Source organism: Cyclopterus lumpus, chromosome 5 (genome assembly GCF_009769545.1).
Source record: "Cyclopterus lumpus isolate fCycLum1 chromosome 5, fCycLum1.pri, whole genome shotgun sequence".
Taxonomy (NCBI): Eukaryota; Metazoa; Chordata; class Actinopteri; order Perciformes; family Cyclopteridae; genus Cyclopterus; species Cyclopterus lumpus.
The window spans coordinates 3,878,390-3,895,940 of record NC_046970.1 but is presented as its reverse complement, the minus strand read 5'-3'; the positions used below and the strand labels follow the sequence as shown (position 1 = coordinate 3,895,940).

The 17,551-nt window shown below is 47.6% G+C and overlaps 2 protein-coding genes across 2 annotated transcripts; both read right to left on the bottom strand.

Moving 5' to 3' along the window:
• Nucleotides 1-1,534: 1,534 nt before the first annotated feature.
• LOC117730386 (RNA-binding protein 38-like) lies at nt 1,535-10,413 on the bottom strand. The gene is made up of 4 exons (XM_034532070.1): nt 9,942-10,413; nt 7,739-7,862; nt 7,219-7,273; nt 1,535-2,522 (listed from the first exon to the last, which is right to left on the bottom strand). The coding sequence occupies exons 1-4, from the start codon at nt 10,152-10,154 to the stop codon at nt 2,180-2,182; spliced, it is 735 nt and encodes a 244-aa protein (XP_034387961.1). The 5' UTR covers nt 10,155-10,413; the 3' UTR covers nt 1,535-2,179.
• Nucleotides 10,414-12,838: 2,425 nt separating this feature from the next.
• Nucleotides 12,839-16,318, bottom strand: rae1 (ribonucleic acid export 1). Its single transcript, XM_034533746.1, is given in 16 exon segments — nt 12,839-12,928; nt 13,052-13,246; nt 13,681-13,756; nt 13,943-14,049; nt 14,211-14,318; nt 14,408-14,479; nt 14,676-14,696; nt 14,698-14,727; nt 14,730-14,765; nt 14,850-14,936; nt 15,041-15,082; nt 15,084-15,134; nt 15,295-15,345; nt 15,347-15,407; nt 15,516-15,651; nt 16,203-16,318. Coding segments are annotated over 15 exon segments (1,110 nt in total). The 5' UTR covers nt 15,599-15,651; nt 16,203-16,318.
• Nucleotides 16,319-17,551: the final 1,233 nt, after the last annotated feature.

Below are 17,551 nucleotides of genomic sequence, written 5' to 3'. Positions count from 1 at the left end.
GACTTTCATGAGTAACGACGGTCCGAATGCATTTAAAAGAAAAACAATCTATGTCCTGCGAGTTAGAAGATTACACTCTGAGTAAGGACACCAAGATAATGGACGCCTCGGCCTGCGTTTATAAATAGACACATCTTCTAAAGTTGTTGATGGAATTACAAACACGTAGAAACTCTGCTGGGAAACAGAGATAGCGGAGCTTGTCGAGCATTTTATGGGAATAAAAAAATTTATTCAAATAAAATAATAAAACTTGGGTAACGGGGCTTTAAGGCTCCTACACAAAACTCTCAGTAAGGTGGCGGTGTGGGGGCCTTGATAAAAGGCTGGGCCTCTTGACCCCCCCCCTCCCCCTCTGCAGGAACTGAAAGCACACATACACACACACACACACACACACACACACACACACACACCGCCTTGATAACAGGCACAAACATAACTGAACCCTCTCACCCCAAAAGGTTTTCACAGAATCATCGCAGCAGCTATGACGCCGCAATAAAAGAAACATATTGTAAACACAAATAACTAAAGGGGGGGGGGGGGCATCCCCTCCCTTTGTGACTCACTTCATGTAAACAAATAAGACGTCGAGAGGCATCTTTTAAGTACAAAGTCTTTATTTCTATTTTTTTTTTTGGTATGGCTTCTTTGAAGAGACTGTAAAAGACATCTTTAGTGTGAAAAAAAAAAATTATAATAATAATCTAGAGAATTTCTGATGCGACAGGACAAGGATCTACAAACGAGCATCTAGTGTGACGGAAAGGACCAAGAAAATAAAACGAATACGACGCCGGTGGATCTGCAGGTACGCCTCTTCTGGTTAAATGACTTGAGTGCCACAACTATAGTCATAGTAACAACAACAAAAAAAAAACAATACGCTATTTTAACTTAGTACCTCATATAAATACCTACATATAAATATTGTAAATGTACTTTGACGTCTGAAAAACATTTCAAATTGCTGTACATGAATGTCCTTTTTTGAGAGCAACAATCTCAGTGAGATAAAGTAGAAGGAAAAGAATAACATAAAAATACACTGGTGTCTGAGCTCAGTGTCAGCTACCTTTAGAGAAGGATACGCAGCGCTCCTGGTCCCCACCGCCCACATACTGCATGTGATTATCTACATCCATCTGATCATTACCAAAACAAAAAAAAGACCCAAGTGAGCCAGATTAATGTGACCGACTGCTGAAATGCCAGTTACAAAGGGCTCTCTGCACTTGGCTGTGGTGGGTGGGGTGGGAGCACTTGAAAAACCAGGAGATTCTAAAAGAAGTTTCTCTTTTATTAAGGCCTCTTTAATTAACAAGATTTTTTTTATTTTTAAAAATGTGTGGTCCTGACATCAGTCTCAATACAATGGAGCCTCCACCGTCTTATGTACTGAAACCATCTTTTGTTTTGTTTTTGTTGTCCTCGAGGCGACATGTCTCATCGTCCTCCTGTGATGTGGAGCGTTTGTTCACGGTGCTTCGCCCTCACTGTGGATGGCACCAGGATGGGGGGGGGGGGGGGGGGGGGGGGGGGTCACAGATGAGTGGCTGAGAGGCTCTCTGTACCAAATCACCACCGCCACCCTCGTCTTTGACCTCCACCCAATATCGCGACTGTTCCCGAGTGTCCTAAAGCAGCAGTGCCCTTCATGTCCGCCTCCAGGTACTCTGGAGACGGGGAGGAAAGGAGGCGTGTCCCAGATGGCTCGCCACTCATCAATATGTACCGTGGACACGCATCGGATCGAGCCAGAAACATCGATAATAATAATAATAATAAAAAAAAGGCAGACAAACAAATATTGACAATGACATTAATACAATAATAAAGGACAATAAAAATAAGAAGAAGAAGAAGAAGAAGAAGAAAAATGAAGTGTGGGCTTCTGGAAGCCCTTGGAAGCGACCGTTCATCTTCCCAACCTGAACCTAGACAGTCCAACCCCTCCCAACCCTTTAACCAATGAGCAAACGGCTCATTCTGATCCTATAGTGCAATAGACCCCTTTTCCCTGAAAGCCTCTGCTGACGATAGCTGGGTCACCCTTTCGGGCATTTGGCCGTCCTGTGTCCAAAAGGTCTGCGTCCACTCCTCCTCTCCTCCTCCTCATCCTCATCATCCTCCTCCTCCTCCTCCTCCTCCTCCTCCTCCTGCTTCCTTCACAGGCTCACTGCATACGGTCCGGCTGGATGTGCTGCTGCGGGGCGTAGTGTAGGAAGGCCTGGGCCGGGCCTCCGGCAGACGGGAGGGTGGCGTGGACGGTGGCGGCGGTTGTTGCCGCGGCGGACGGGCCGGTGGTGGCCGGGGGGCTGGTGGCGTAGCTGTAGCCGAGGAAGCCGGCCGGGGAGGCCGCATACGGGTACTGCTGCTCAAAGGCGGCCTGGGCGTACTGGGTGTAGGCCGCGCTGTAGTCCATGTAGGGGCTGCTGCCCAGGGAGGCGGAAACCTGGGAGGGCAGCACCATGCTGGGCTGCACGTAGGCTTGTGGGTAGACGTATGGCTGGGCCAACCTGTAGAGACACAAAGACCAGGGGAGGGGGGGCGGAGAGAGAGGGGTATTAGACTGAGGGTGCTGACGCTCCAGAGAAACGGAGATCTGGCTCTGGCTTCCCGCGTTTACATTGCTCTCAGAGGGGCAAGCAAGTCAGGAATATAAACGCTCCGTTGGCGTTCTGACTATAGCGAGTTCTCACACGGATATCCGGCGCTATTAAAAAGATTAAATAGACGAGAGGTTAGGAGGCGAAGGTGACTCAACCCTCTGTGGCAGTTAGTAAAACCTACAAAACCTGTTCGGTTGGGCCTCCTGGGGGAGGAGGAGTGAGGTGGGGTGGTGGGGGGTTGAATGACAGAGTCAGCCGTTACTGGCAGGCTTTCAAGCTCCGGCATCAACAGAGTGTTTTAACAGCTGCTGCTCTTCACTCGCTAAAAAAAAAAAAAAAAAAGGGAAGTAGATGACGGCTGTGCAGAAGTCGCACACTCCCTAGTTCTCACTTGAGCGTACATCTCGTGGTAGCCGAGGGAGGCAGTGGTGGCCGGGGAGCTCATCAGGCCGGGGTGCCAGGCCCTGCTGGGCCCTCATGGGCCAGCTTTCTAATGGAGCCGATTAAGGCCGTTGGGTTTGGTGACTGTGCCGTTGCTCCTTCTCCTTCGGTCTTTGCTTTGCAAAGAAAAAAAAGGCAAGGGGAGATCGGCAGAGGGGTCTATTTTTAGTCAGGACTTGAATTAACTCTCCTTGGTTGTGGCAACGATAAGACCCTCCCCCATTACATTTAAAGGGTGATGTAATAGACTTTGATACTATGTCTCGGGGGGGGGGGGGGGGGAAATACATCCACAGACAAAGACAAGATAGTCACAGCAAATGTCACGTTGACAAGACGCTGCCTCTCAGTACTGATGAGAAACTTCCCTTCATGGACTGTATTCAATTTCAGGCTAAGCTTCTTTTTTTCCTTCCTTTCTTTCTTCCTCCAGATTCAACCCAGGAGAAGAAGTGGATCAGTATAATGAGAGGCAGCCGTGGACTCGACACAGCAAAAGATGGAAGCATGCATGGATAGGGATGTCATCACGCTCTTAAACACCCACACACACACACCTCCCCCACCCACCCCCCCATCTCTTGGATCCATCCACCCACCCACACCAGTTACAAAACCCCAAACCATGCCATAATAGGGAAAGAGTCACACCACAATCAGCAAAACCTCTTCAGTTCATATCACACAAAAGAGAAAAGATAAAATGACACTCCATCACAGCACACCGCACTGCACTCTCAAGCCATCACTGGCACCTTGGAGAGGCTGGCTGGCTGAGGGGAGGGTGAGGAGGGGGGGCGGGGTGTGCAGACCCTCGAAACCCCTCCTCGGGACTAGTCCTGCACTGTGGGCATCTTCTGATCCTCTGCTGGTACACTGGTCAGCTGGCAGCAGAGAGCAGCCGTGGCAGAAGGTTGGATAGGAGGAGGGCAGTGATTATTGTCAGTAACAACATGAAGGTCCCGTTCTATTCATTTCAAAATAAAGATTCACTGAAATTTAGAACAATAAAACATTTTTTTTAATTTTTTTTTTTAAATACCACCTAAGATATAACACACACACACAAACAAAAACAGAGCGAGGCTGGCGACGGGCCGGCTTTAGCTAAATAATCATTTTAGTGAATAGAAATAAAAAGCCCCGTTTTGCGTAGCAGAAACAAGTTACAAAGGCTCAGAGACATCTGGTGAGTGATGGGGATAAACATGACATACAACCAGATAACAGAAGCATGTAACAAGTACGCATAACCAAATTAAGTTAAACACTACACCCCCCCCACGAGCACAATCTACACTTTGCCCTCAGTGCTATTGATGCGACGCACAAAGAGGCATTCTCTCTTTCTCCAACACACACACACAGCATTCAAAGATGGTCATACATTAACGCTGTGGGGCATCCATGTGCTTTCACTCGCATGTAAAATGAGCCCGCCTTCTCCGCGGTGCGTCGCCACAGTTTTGCCTGAAGATCAAGTGACCTTGTTTAGGTCAAGTGGAATACAATGCAATGTGAATAACGTGCGCCTGAAAAAGGGAGTCGAGGAGAGACAAAGCCCTCCTGTAGTAGATCTGTGGAGAGCCCAGAAAGAGACGGAGATGTCCTTTTTTTAGCTGCCACCAAAAAATTTTTTTTAAAAAAGAGGAGGAGAGGGGAGGGAGGTGCCGTGGCAAGTTGGTGACAGCAGTGAGCTCCCGGGGCCACCGAGATACCAGACGCCAAGTGAATTGTGGGGAGGCTGCAGAGGGGAATGTGGATGACGGCCAGGAGACCAGAGGTCAGCTGGCTTTGTGCTGACTGCCAGTCTGTGTGCGTTTGACATAGCGTCACTCAAGCAGACTGAAACACTGGAGAGAGACGCCACACACACACACACACACACACACACACACACATACACGGTGCCCATAAACACTACCAGATACAGGCGGGAGTGATCATCATCCTCCTCCTCCTCATCATCATCATGGAGGCAACATAATGAGCCGATGTGAAAAGCCTGGGCGATCACACCGAGCAGCTAAATATTTCTACACGATAACACAAAATGACCTTCAGCGCGTGACTCACTGCAACACAAAGTGTGAAAACAGGACAGAACAGTACGAGTGAGTGGGGGGGGGGGGGGGGGGGACGAATTCTTGTTCCTGCCTCGCCTCTTTTGTTTCAGAGGATCGGGACCAGGAGGAAATAATGGTGTCTTGTTTGGCACCTGGAGAGGTTAGTTTCCTAGGGAGCACACTGCCTCATTAAGCATTAGTCCCAGAATACCCCCCCCCCCGCCCTATAAACCCCCTCCTCCCACAGAGGTGTCAGTTTTCAGTGTCTGTGTCTGACACACTGCTCGCAGTAGAGACTTCAGTTGCAAGTAGAAAAAAAAAAAAACGGTGCTTAAAGTAATAATAATAAAAAAGGTATACATGGTGTCGATGAGTGGCCGCTGCATGAGGAGATGAATTTGCAAGCATACTGACAACTCCTTCTCTCCCCCATCAAAACTATGTTCCGACCTCAGTGACCCCCTCCCCCCCCCCCACACACACTCTGGCCCTCACAGTCCACGGCATCTGCTGACAACAGCTATACGCACACACACACACAGCAGTAAGTCCCACACAGGCACACCAGCGCTACGCTCGCCGTTCAAAATCCTACTTCATACCATGTCCTCACACCATATGTTGTCAAGGGTTTTTTTGGGGGGGGGCTGAAAGAAAAGCCACTTGTGCGCTCTGCATCTTAGGGAGGTCTGCGTCTGTCACCCGCACACAGGAGCCTCAGAGGCAGGCAGACAGGTGCTGCCTGCGCCTCTCCGGGGTGGTGGTCATGGGAGATTAAGGGGGTGTAAAAAAGGCTGTAATACGAGCCAGCACCTGTCGGGCAAATGCCCTCAAAGCAGCACTGTGCTCCACATTTACAACCCTCAGGGTTTCCGTGCCATCCGTGCTCACTGTGGTAGCTGGAGCACAGACGTGTACCCCCCCCTCCCCTCCCCTCTATGGCCTTGGAACATGATGGGACTTGTCCCCAGTGGACTTTGGGATTAATCATTCAGACCCAGCGAGGCATTACAGAGGGGGATATATGGCCGATATTCATTTCTCGCATGTCTTTTGGGTTAACAAACCTCAAAAACCCACCAAATGGTTCTTCTTTTGTCCTCGTCCCTGTGGATCGTCCCGGGATTTCCAAGAAGCTCTTAAGCGCTCACATGCTCTGGAGTCAAAAACATTTTTTAAGATCCTGTTCTGACATCCAGCTTTTTCTTGACTACGCTAGATTCACTGAATGTTTGTCATTTATGATGAAAAATGGCTGCGGCTCAAAATTGTTCATTTTCGGGCCGCGAGTGATAATTACTTTTCATTATAGATAATCTGTTGATAATGTGTTCAAATTACTGGATTAATAATGTAGTCTGTACAAAGCCCTTCGTGAAAATACTGTTTTATTTTTATGTCCACCAACCCAACCCAAAGGTGTAAAGAAGCTAGAACCAGCAGATGTTTTCATTTATGCTTGATAAATGACTTAAACAATAAACCCATCTGCCGATCCAGTATTCAACCATTTGTCTCAGGGCTTCAACAAAGAAACGTTGACGTTTGTATTTCTAGAAGCACTTCAAAGTCTGAACACAAAACCACTTTGTAAAGTTAACTCGACTCCTCGGGGCATTTTTTTAATCTTCCAGACAGATCCGAGGTTTTTGTGTGGGGCGAGAGATGATATCTGAGGGCTGCGGGGGACGGGGTGTGTGTGTGTGTGTGTGTGAGAGAGGAGACTCATTACATCAGTGAAACGCTCATTAGCTGCCCAGCAGACCACGGCGCTACCCAGGCTGTTTCTACAACACGGCGGCCCCTCCTAGGAAGCCCACTCGGGCAGGTACCCACCGAGCCGAGGAGACGGGGCTCCACGAGCGAGTCACACATTGGCCTCTGGAATGCTCTTCCATTACCAGAGACACGCGAAACATCGCCCAGCCCTACAAAACCCAAATATGCTAATAGACTACTTCTGGAGTTGCGTGCAGACACAGAAACTGACATGTACTTTCCAGAGCCCCCCCCCCCCAATCCCTGTTTGTCAAAGAAACAGTAGCCCAGTGGCATCCCACAGAGTGCAATACAAGCGCCCACTCCCGCTCACTTACCCATACTGCCTCTGGATGAGTGCCGGGTGGATGGGCTGCACTCCGATGGATATGCCTGGAAGATAGGAGGCCGGCTGTCAGACAACCACACACATTTGCATTTACAGAGGAGGACCAGAGAACAATACACAGAGGGCACGGAGAGACAGAGGCAGCGCCTGTTTCAGACCTACCACAAGTGGAACAACAGTTACAAATGTGCAATAAGCAACAGTAAAGCCTGTATGCACTGGGGGGGGGATGTGAAAAGTAAAATATGCTGCATATGGACGGTAAGGGTTGTGCTACTTACTGGACCAAGACTGAATCCTGTACACCTGCTCGCACTAGTTTTTAAAACCCGTTTTATTTTAATTTAGTTTTACAATTTGTGGATTTATGGTTTTATGTTCTGGGACATTCGCACCGTATATGTTCTGTGTGTTATGCTGCAAATCGCCATTGGGGTCGATGACGACCATCATTTCCCCGGCTTCATGGTTGATTTCCTTGAACCGTGCAACGCGGTGGAGCAGCTCACCCGTCTGTATGCTGCGGGGTTTGGCACCCAGGTAGGCCAGGTTCACGTTGGCCTTCCTGCCGTCGATGATGGGGTTGGGGTCCTTGCAGGCCCTCTCGGCGGCTCCTCGGTCTGTCATCGTCACCTGGTGACGGAGTCAAGAGTCGTCAGCGAGGTGTCAAAGAAATGAAAATCATTCATCATCTCATGTAACGAACGGTAGCGCGGAATGCTAAAAAAAATGGATACGGGTTGTTAGTCTTAGCATAAACCCCCCCCCCCCCCCCTTACAGGCAGTCCACTGTCGAGAAACGACAAACAAAGCACAATGATAAGCTTTTGAGAAGTGCCCACAGCCACTTGGATTGCCACTCATGCCCGTCAGACCTGCTGAAATATGGTTCTGGGAAGAGCAACAAGGAGCTTATCCAATTAGGGACAAATTATTAAAGGAGATTGGTATTAGTCCACCCCTCCCCTCTCCCTCCTGGCATTAGACGAGTCCTTCTGTTTTGATTGCCTCATTCTGCCAACTCGGGAGGGTTCGGTCAGCTCGGCGTGCGGACCGAGCGGTGAATGTAGGCCACAGTACGCCTCTTCAGAGTGGAAGGATCCGGAACAAAGCCCACTCCTGGGCCTGTGTTGTGAACACACAGGAAGGAACATGGCTTTGTTTACACTGTGAAGAGCCTTGCTGTGTGTGTGTGTGTGTGTCTGTGGACTAATCCACCTCTAAAGTGAGTTTAGAAAAAAGGTGCGCTCAGCTTTGGAGCGCCTCCCTCCTCCTCCTCCTCCTCCTCCTCCTCCTCCTCCTCCTCCTCCTCCTCCCAGCTTCCTCTCCGACTGGAACGCTCAGAAAACAGACAGCATGAGCAGGTTTCCTAATACCACGCAAAAAAAAAAAAAGTGCTGATCTACCACAGACATGCATGTCCCTGGCAGCACACTCATCTCCCCCCCGAGCCGGTTCAACCTGAAACACCAGCCTCCACGCAGCCGTTGGATACCAGCTAGACTCACGGGACAGCTTTTCTTTCCCCCTTTCTCAGCGTTGGGGAGCTGATGTGTAAACACCGAGAGCAATTGTCTTACAATTCTGACTTTGGAAGATAAACATGCACACATAGCAGTTTTCCATTCCTTCTTTGGCCCGACAGTACATCAGCACCGCTGTGTCTTTTCAAGGTTCTGGTAAATATTTGCATTTCTTGCGCTGCTTCTGTTCTTTGCGTCCAACAGAATGAATCGCTACCTCTGTGTGGAGCAGGATGAGTAACCTGTTATTGTAGGTTTCAAATGAGATGTTTCTCATTAATCTGGACCAGTGTGCAGACAAACAGCACTTTCCCCTCCCGAACAACATAAACAGACACCAGAGGGAGAGTAGTTTATATTTGATGAACTTGAAAAAAAAAATGGAAAAAAAGGGGGAAATATATATATATATATATATATATATATATTGATAAGATCAAAAAAAGGGAGGTTTAACATACATGTGGAGAATACTAAAGAGCCAATTTGTGATGTAAATCATGCGCTACGGGCGACTGCGCCGTTACTTTACAATGGAGGGCCGGGTGTGCAAGGTCAACCTCCCCACTGCTCCACAATAACCATATAAAGCGAGCAAGGAGTGAGCCTGTGTGTGTGTGTGTGTGTCTCTCCCACACACACACACACACACACTTCCAAAGCCATAAGCCGGGGCTGCTCAAGGGTGAGTAAGGGAGGAGGGAGGGGGGGACACTCCATTAAAGGGGGGGGGGGGGGGGGGGGGGGGGGAGATCCATTAAGCGCATCTGACATATGTTGAAATATAATCTTCTTAGTTACCCATCAACTTGTGTGATCCCTCGTGCTCATTAACCTAAAATATCAGCGAGCCAGGCGGAAAAACAACAACTCAAAACCGAGATGCTTACACCCTTCTGACATGCATCTAAATGACCCCATGCAGTTAATGCCCCCTCCCCACCGTAGGGATATGTATTCATACACATTCCCATAAGGCGTAAAGACACCAACACGTACGATGCAAGTGCATGTTGTGGCACTTTAAAAAAAACACACAAAACATGCACGCGCTTTATCGACCCGGCTCTTATCAGTATGTGTGGGGGGGGGGCACCCCCAGCTGAACAAAAGTAAGTTGCGATGCGGAGCGACGGCGGTCAAAGTTGCGGCCGGAGAGCTCCGTTGTCTCGGTGTCGCGTGTACTCACAAAGCCGTATCCTCTGGATTTACCGGTCTGCCGGTCCGTTATCACCACCGCCTCGTCAATGTCCCCAAAGGCCTCGAAGTATTTCCTCAGGGAGGCGTCGGTCGTGTGGTACGGCAGCCCGCCGACGAAGATCTTGGTAAAAGTGGTGTCCTTCTGGAGCGGTGACGGATGCATGACTTCCAGGGCTCCGTTCATGAACTGATGCAGAAGCATTGGGTCAGTCGGAGAGGAGGGAGGGGGGTGGGAGAGGGGGGGTGGGGGGGGGCACGCAGGGGAAATGTACTAAGCGCCTAACAACGTCCCCGCATCGGTACAGCAAACGCGCAATGTGTCCCCCTCTCTCGCGACCTTCGCTCCCAGTTTGTGGCGACCCGGTGACGAGGACGTTGTTCACGCTGCGCGAGCTCCTGCAGGACGCGTCCAAACTTCTTCTTTCTTCTTTGCCGCTGTGAAAACGAGGAGACAAAAAAAAAAGTGCCGGGAGGTTTTTATATGCCGCGGCCCGAGACCGCGCCCTCCGCACCTCTGGGCCAATCGGCGTAACCGGTGAGAGCCCACTTGGGCAGCGGCTCCTCCCATTGGTCCGCCTCCCCCGCCCCCCCCCCGGCGCTGTGCTGCACCTGCTTTTGTCTTTTACGACACAAAGAAAAGCCCAAACTGTACGGCAGAAAGCGCGGCTCTGCCACGCGCTACTGTAACGAGGAAGTAATGGTCTCGCTTTTCTGACATATATCAGCTTTACAAACGCAGCCATTAAAGTATGCTTAATATGCTTTTTCAGGTTATAATTGTGACATATGGCCCTTAACATCCTGGACGGAGCGCAAAATACACGAATTACGCGATGCAGTTATGCCTTTCAATGCAGCTGAAACAAAAGAACAGTGGATACCACTCCACTTTAAATACAACACAATAATCTCTTACACTTCCATCATGGGGAATCACATTTCTTTTACTTTTATTGTATTCTAAGTCTTTAAGTTAGAGTCTGGAATAATGTACACTACACCATGGAAATCTAAAACTACTAAATGTATGTAGAAAGTTGCTTTGATTATTTCATAAATCCTTTTTCTTTGTTTAGGCCCAACAGGTAGCAGTGTGTCTCTTTGTTAAATACACTGGTTAAAGTACAATATACTGGTTAAAGTACAATATATCTACCTCTTATTACCCCATAATAAAAGAAAATGACTGGCACATTTTGCAAGAAAAACACGTGCACGTCAACTCAAAGCTCTTATTTTTCCAGTGGCATCAACGCTTTCCACGCATCTCTACATGCTACTTTGCTAACTTATTTGCAAGAAAGGGCTGATCCAAGGTTCCATGGCAACAGGTCCATCCCAAAGTAAGCTTTCTAATGACCCGATTGGCCACAAAATATATGATCCAGTGAGTCAACCTGGACTCAATCTGGGAAAAAGAAACCTGGTGCTGCTGAATGAACGGCACAGGAGACAGCGGTCTAGGGGTGGGGTACTAGTGTCCCCCATGAAGCTGAGAGGGGCCGGTGAACTGGGAAGCAGCACATCCCCCCCCCTTGGATTACCAAGGGTCAAGTTAACAGTTAGGTGACACACTAATGACCTCAATAAAAAGGCATTTAATTCACACTTTCTCCTCTATGAACTGGTTCACTTTTCACACATGGCCTTTGTAGCCACTCAAGCTACCTCATTCATATCCTCTCGACAAATTACCCCCCATTTCCAGCCGTGTATCCGAACCTGGACGAAGAACCCCCCACCCCAGCTTTGATCTCATTTGTCCTGCTTTACCCTTTGACTTTTCCACAGATAACTGTTGCAGTTAAAGACAGAGGGGCAAAATGCTCCACCTGCTGGTCAAGTTGGGTGAAAACAAGCCGACAGGAAGGGTCATTGTAATATAGATGTTGTCCAAAGTTTATACGTTTGAGGTTGTGACGATTCCAATGTGAGGGAGCGACATCATAGAGAGATCTACAGCTGAACCACCAGAGAGTGGGTAATGGTTCTGCATGCACAACACAGTTCTGTGAATCGTTAACAGGCCATTAAAACACCAAACACAATTGGTTAATTTTTAAACCTACTCCCTCCGGTTGGAATAAACATGTTCAAATCTAACAGTATGCACGTAGGTATTTATTTTACATCCCAGTTTCAATCACGGCGCTAAACCACAGAGTAACAGCAAATAATAAGAGAATGAAAAGTCTTTGGACAGCATTAAAAAAACAAATGTCATCAACGCCCCGGTTGGGTAGGCCCCTCTGTTTGGTCCATGCACAGTACGGCATTGGTCCAGGTGTTTGCCGAAATGAAGGAGTCTGACTTGAGCGTATACACACACACACTGAAGCAGCAGTTCCTCCACATCTCCTCAAGAGATGCGGCTCGGCACGACGAATCTAAAAGACAGGAGGGAGCAGTCAGTCACAAAGAACATTTTGTTTTGTTTGATGTTCACCGTGTACTTTTTTTGTACAGAATGAAAAGCACAATGTCACTCAACCGGTGACGATGGCTGTTGATTCATTGGTAATCATCGTTTGCCTGTGTTCAATGTTTCTTGAATCCTTTCCATTGTTATCTCCATAATTACACAAATAACAACTCTTAAATACAGTTTCATGTCATTGAAAACACTGCAACGCCTTACTGCTAACAAGCTCATTTGTTCAAATTATTAATTAAAGAAGCAAGCAGGCTTCATCCCATAATTCATCACTGTGCTACAGCTTAAACTACAAAGGCCTTCAAAATGACCCGACTCAGTCAATGCAGTACTATTTAATACCAAACGGCATGGCAGTGCCCACATCCACATCAGGGACCATTGGGTGCCTTGAAGGCCCCGGTGCGAGTCACAAAAGCACTGAAGGTTCACAGACAGCGGCTGCTCTTCGCTCACCATTTCTTGTTCCGAGGCTTCAGCTCCTCGGCAGCGTTCCTCAAGAAGATGTAGTTCTTTTTCTGGGGGTTGTAGTACTCGTGGCCCTGACATATGCAGACGAGGGCACAGTGTTACAAGGAGAGACGGCTGGCGTGAAGCGCATGTAGTGGAATACACAACCCCTGCTCGCCACATTGAAAAAAAAAAAAAAAAGGTGCAACGCCTACCTTTGACCAATCGTAACTGGAGGCGTATGCAAAGATGTTGCCGTTGCTGTTGAAGCAGCAAGCTGTAATGGGCTGGTCGAGCTGCTCGGAGGTCTTCAACTTGGTGCGGGCGTCTTTGTCCCAAAAGCTGAAGCGTCCGTCTGAGCCCACGGTCGCCAGTGTGCCGTGAACCGGATGGAAAGAGATGGCGTTTACCTGGCGGGAGGGAAATGGAAACCATTCGGTGAGACTTGAGGAAACTGGTTTGGTTAGCGTCACGATATTGCAATGATGGAGTCTGCAAAAAATAATTACAGAAGTAGAAGAACATTAAAAAATAAAATTAAAATGGTCATCAGTGGATATGACAAATGCAACTGAAATTTGAGTGGGAATCACGGCATTAATCAAGGGAGGCCGCAATTATACAACAATTGAGCTCCCTCTGGAACTCTCTCCCCAAACTCATCCACTTCCGGTGTTCCTACTTTGACAGACGTCTGTTGTGCAAAAAGATGTATTATAAAAATTTGCAGCAAAACGGTGGACAATAAAGTCCACAAACTGGTCGACTGTGTCTCTGTTCCAACAGGATGTGTTCATACAATCTCCTTTAAGAGCACAGAAGATCCTATTATTTCCCAACGTACAGCATAGATGTCCTGTGGCGTGGCGGTGTTGGTTCCATTCGACCTGTGACACTTGAAGGTGAAGTTGTCTTTGGCTCTGAATGGGATTAGGGAACACACTCACGTCATATTGTGCTTCAGGCCTTTGACAGTAACAGTTGACTTATTGAAAAACAAAAAAAATAGTCAGCTATGCTTGCACTTCACTGGATTAAAGAAGCACCTGCAGCAACACATCCAAAATCCATTCACTTGTAGGAATTTGACCGTTTTAGACACTCACGGGTTTGGAGGGTTGATGTAGTGGATGGCGACTCGGCCCTCAATGCTTCCCAGTGCAAAGCCAGTGGGCTTGTTCTGCTTGTCCTTGAATATGGCGACACATCGATGCTGCAGGACCAGGGCAGAAATGAACGTTGGATCAAAATGTATAAATGAAGATGATCCATCTTAAATTGGACTTTAAATCTGGCATCAAGTGAGATGAACATAATCTGGCTGTACGTGAAGTTAGCAGAACAAGTGGCTCGATGTGGAGGAGATTAAGTCACCTGATGTTTGAGAGGAGAGTCTATTCTGCGAAACTCAGAGGGCTGGTTCTCCAGCTGGTACACTATCAGGCCTCTCTCCGCCGTGGCGACCACAGCCATGGGGTACACCTGGGGAAGAACAACACAACAAGTCACATATTTAATTATCTACTCACCAAGGATTACAATGTCTGCAGTTACCCTCATAAACCACTTACAACATCTGCACAGTAGCATCTCTCTGGCATCTGCAGAGACATCATGGGATTGGGAGACCGGGTGTCCCAGAACTGAAGAGATGAAACAGAAAAGCTTCATGTCATGTTTCTCAGTTCTTCACTACAAAGTAAAATATGCCAACGATCTAATTTGGCTCTGATACGCGATTCATACGGTTACATTTAAGTGTCTGGAAGCAGAATGGCCGATCATAATTCATGGTCTTGTATTTTTCAGATATCATTGGGATCCTAAGTGCTGTTGTACCTTCAGTGTTTTGTCCCAACTTGCCCGTCATGATGCAGCTGTAGTTCGGGGCTCTTTGATCCAGTGGATTGCCTTGATCGGACCTTCATGCTGGGAGAAGAAATGGTGAGAGGTGTAAGATGATTCTGCTTCGTTATTATGACCACGTAGTTAATTTCTTTACTCGTATCCAACCTGTGCAATCTGCATAGCTTGATTGCTGTTAAGATCCCACATCTTGGCCGTTTTGTCACAGGAAGCAGTGAAGACTTTACTCCCATCCTGGTAAAAAAAAGGAAGAAGAATAGTACATCTTAAATGACTCCATGGCCCAGGAGATAGCTTCCACCCCATGGATTTAAACTACTTTGTATGAGGAGACTTACGTCACTCCAGCATACATCCAGCACCGGACCTGTGTGCATCTGTTTGGGCTTTGGGGACCGTCTGCCCATTGTCCTGAACCTCCCAGCACCGGACCTGAGGTCAGATGATAACACATGGAAGACAAGAAGGGTGAAGGAACTCCCCTGGACCTCAACAGTACTCAAATCTCATAATAAAAATGCTCATCCATGACATTTCACTAAATCAAATCTACTACTGGACACCATTATTAGGATTTGAAAACACAACTCACATCGTTGGCCCAGGATCCTCCGATGAGGAAGTTCCCCGGCATGGAGGGGGGGGCTGAAAGCCAGACAGCTAATGCTGTCATCTGGAGGGGAAGTCACTTCAACATCCTGGAGGAACATAAAACAACAAATGGAAAAACGGAGAACAGAGTTTACAGAGAACCATCTTAGGCGTTTGTAGACATCCATGTGGAATGCTGTAGTCTGATGGTTTTACCTTCATGGATTGTGGCTGTCTGTTGTTGCGTTTCCAAGACACCGGTCCCCGCTGCTTCCGAACCCGGAGGTTGCCCCAAATAAACTCATCGTACGAGGATGCTATGGGTACACTGTCCAGATGGAGAGAGAGAGAGGCCCGACTGAGAGAGAGAGAGAGGAGAGAGAGAGAGAGAGAGCAGACTCATTCATTTTACCGTCATCAACTTCTTCGGGTCGCAATAACCGACGCAAACTGGATGTGGCGTTGAATCGAACAAATGGCGTGTAAACAAAGACCTACTGTAACGTTGAACACGCAACAATTACTTTAGCTGCCGATCTCAAATCACAGCCCCTCGGTTATCAACTCAACGGCTAGCTAGACACATTGAAGCACGAACAGTTGCCAACTGACGTTAGCCGTTACGCCAGTTGCTCGCTCACGCGCCCCGGTTGCTTGTGAACGTGTGAGGGGGAAATGCGTTGGAGCGCGCTGGTAACGTCAACGTCTTTATTTTAGTCGCGACGTGGCCAGAAAAAAACAACGTGACGATTCAACGCTAGCTGCCGTTAGCCGAGCCCGTTTTTTTTTAGATCCAGTTGCTGGTAGGCATGCGCCGCTAACGCAACGTTACCGGATTAGAACAATGTATCGGTGCAAAGCGTTGTATCGTCACGCGCGACAGCCTCGAGACGCCATGAATATACGTACCCCAAATATGTTGTGCTCTAGATATGAGCTGAAAATGCCTTCCCTCAAAAAAACTATTTGGCGCATTAAAACTGTGGCGCTTGTTCCTCGGTGTGTTCGCACTCTGATGACGTAGGGGGACCCAGGTCAACGCATGCGATGTTCACCACCAAACGCTAGGGGGCGGTGCGGGAAAGCGAGTCACCAAAGTAACCCAGATCTGTGAGGTGTAAACAGGTATACAAGTCAAAGGGTTAAGTTTAAACTCGAAATAAAGATTAATACAGTAAATATATAAGAACGATAGTACATACATTGAATATGATTTGTAAGAGTTTTCCAGTGGAGTGAAATATTGCCAAACTGAAATACCAGTGAACTAGTAGCATCAAATGGAAATACTCAAGTACAATACTTTCAAATGTGATTTAATTACATAAAAATATATGTCCGTTTGTACTGTCCAATAACTATGGCCCGTTTTCTTTTTATATTCCAATTTTGATTCGATGTGGCTGGATATACTGTCGGAACCCCCAGTCCGATCATTGGAATCATGAAGTGGAAATTCAATTAGCATTTTTTTTAGGGACCTGTAAGCTTACATTACCAGCCTTTGAGCAAAAAAGGAACTCAAAAGGTTACTAGTAATGTTCACAGATGTTTGTAGTGAGAATGGAGGACTATTGTCTTTAAAAGAGTGTATAGGATGAGCCATAAAGTGACCTCTGCATGGGGAAAAATAAAACATGTCAAGTGACTGTTGTTGGTGCTCGTGAAAATAGTTGTTGCGCTTTTAGTTTGTGTGTAGTTTAGTTAGAGGCCTCTTCATTCTGTGGCCGAGGGACACTCTAACCTCCACCTATACGTCTCGATCCAGTCACCGCTGTCCGTCACAACTCAAAGGAAAGCACACATCTGTATCAGTGTAGGATTCTTGCTTTGTCATTCATTGTGCACCCCCACCCCCACTCACTCTCTATTAAAGGAGTCACAGAGTGCTTCACACATTGTTGTAGTAATGCATTGGGGCCGTTGGCATGTCCCTTCACGTGTCTGTACTGCTGATCACTCAAACCCCTCAACAATTAGGGTGGGCCCGAGTTTATTGTTTGAGTTCAAAGGTGTCTGCGTTGTGAAGGAGGGATTAAAGGATTTTTGTTTGTTTTTTTTGTTACCTCTTAACCTTTGACTGATCATTAAGAGGTTTTTCCATGTTCCAACAGCGTCCGAGACAATACACTTACAACTACATGGAGGGTGGGATTTGAAAAGAAGTCACTGTGGGTTCATTCATGGCCGCCAGGCTACAGGCATCAAATAAATCGTCCACTTTCATCAAACACTCATATCCAAACAAAGGACGCGCT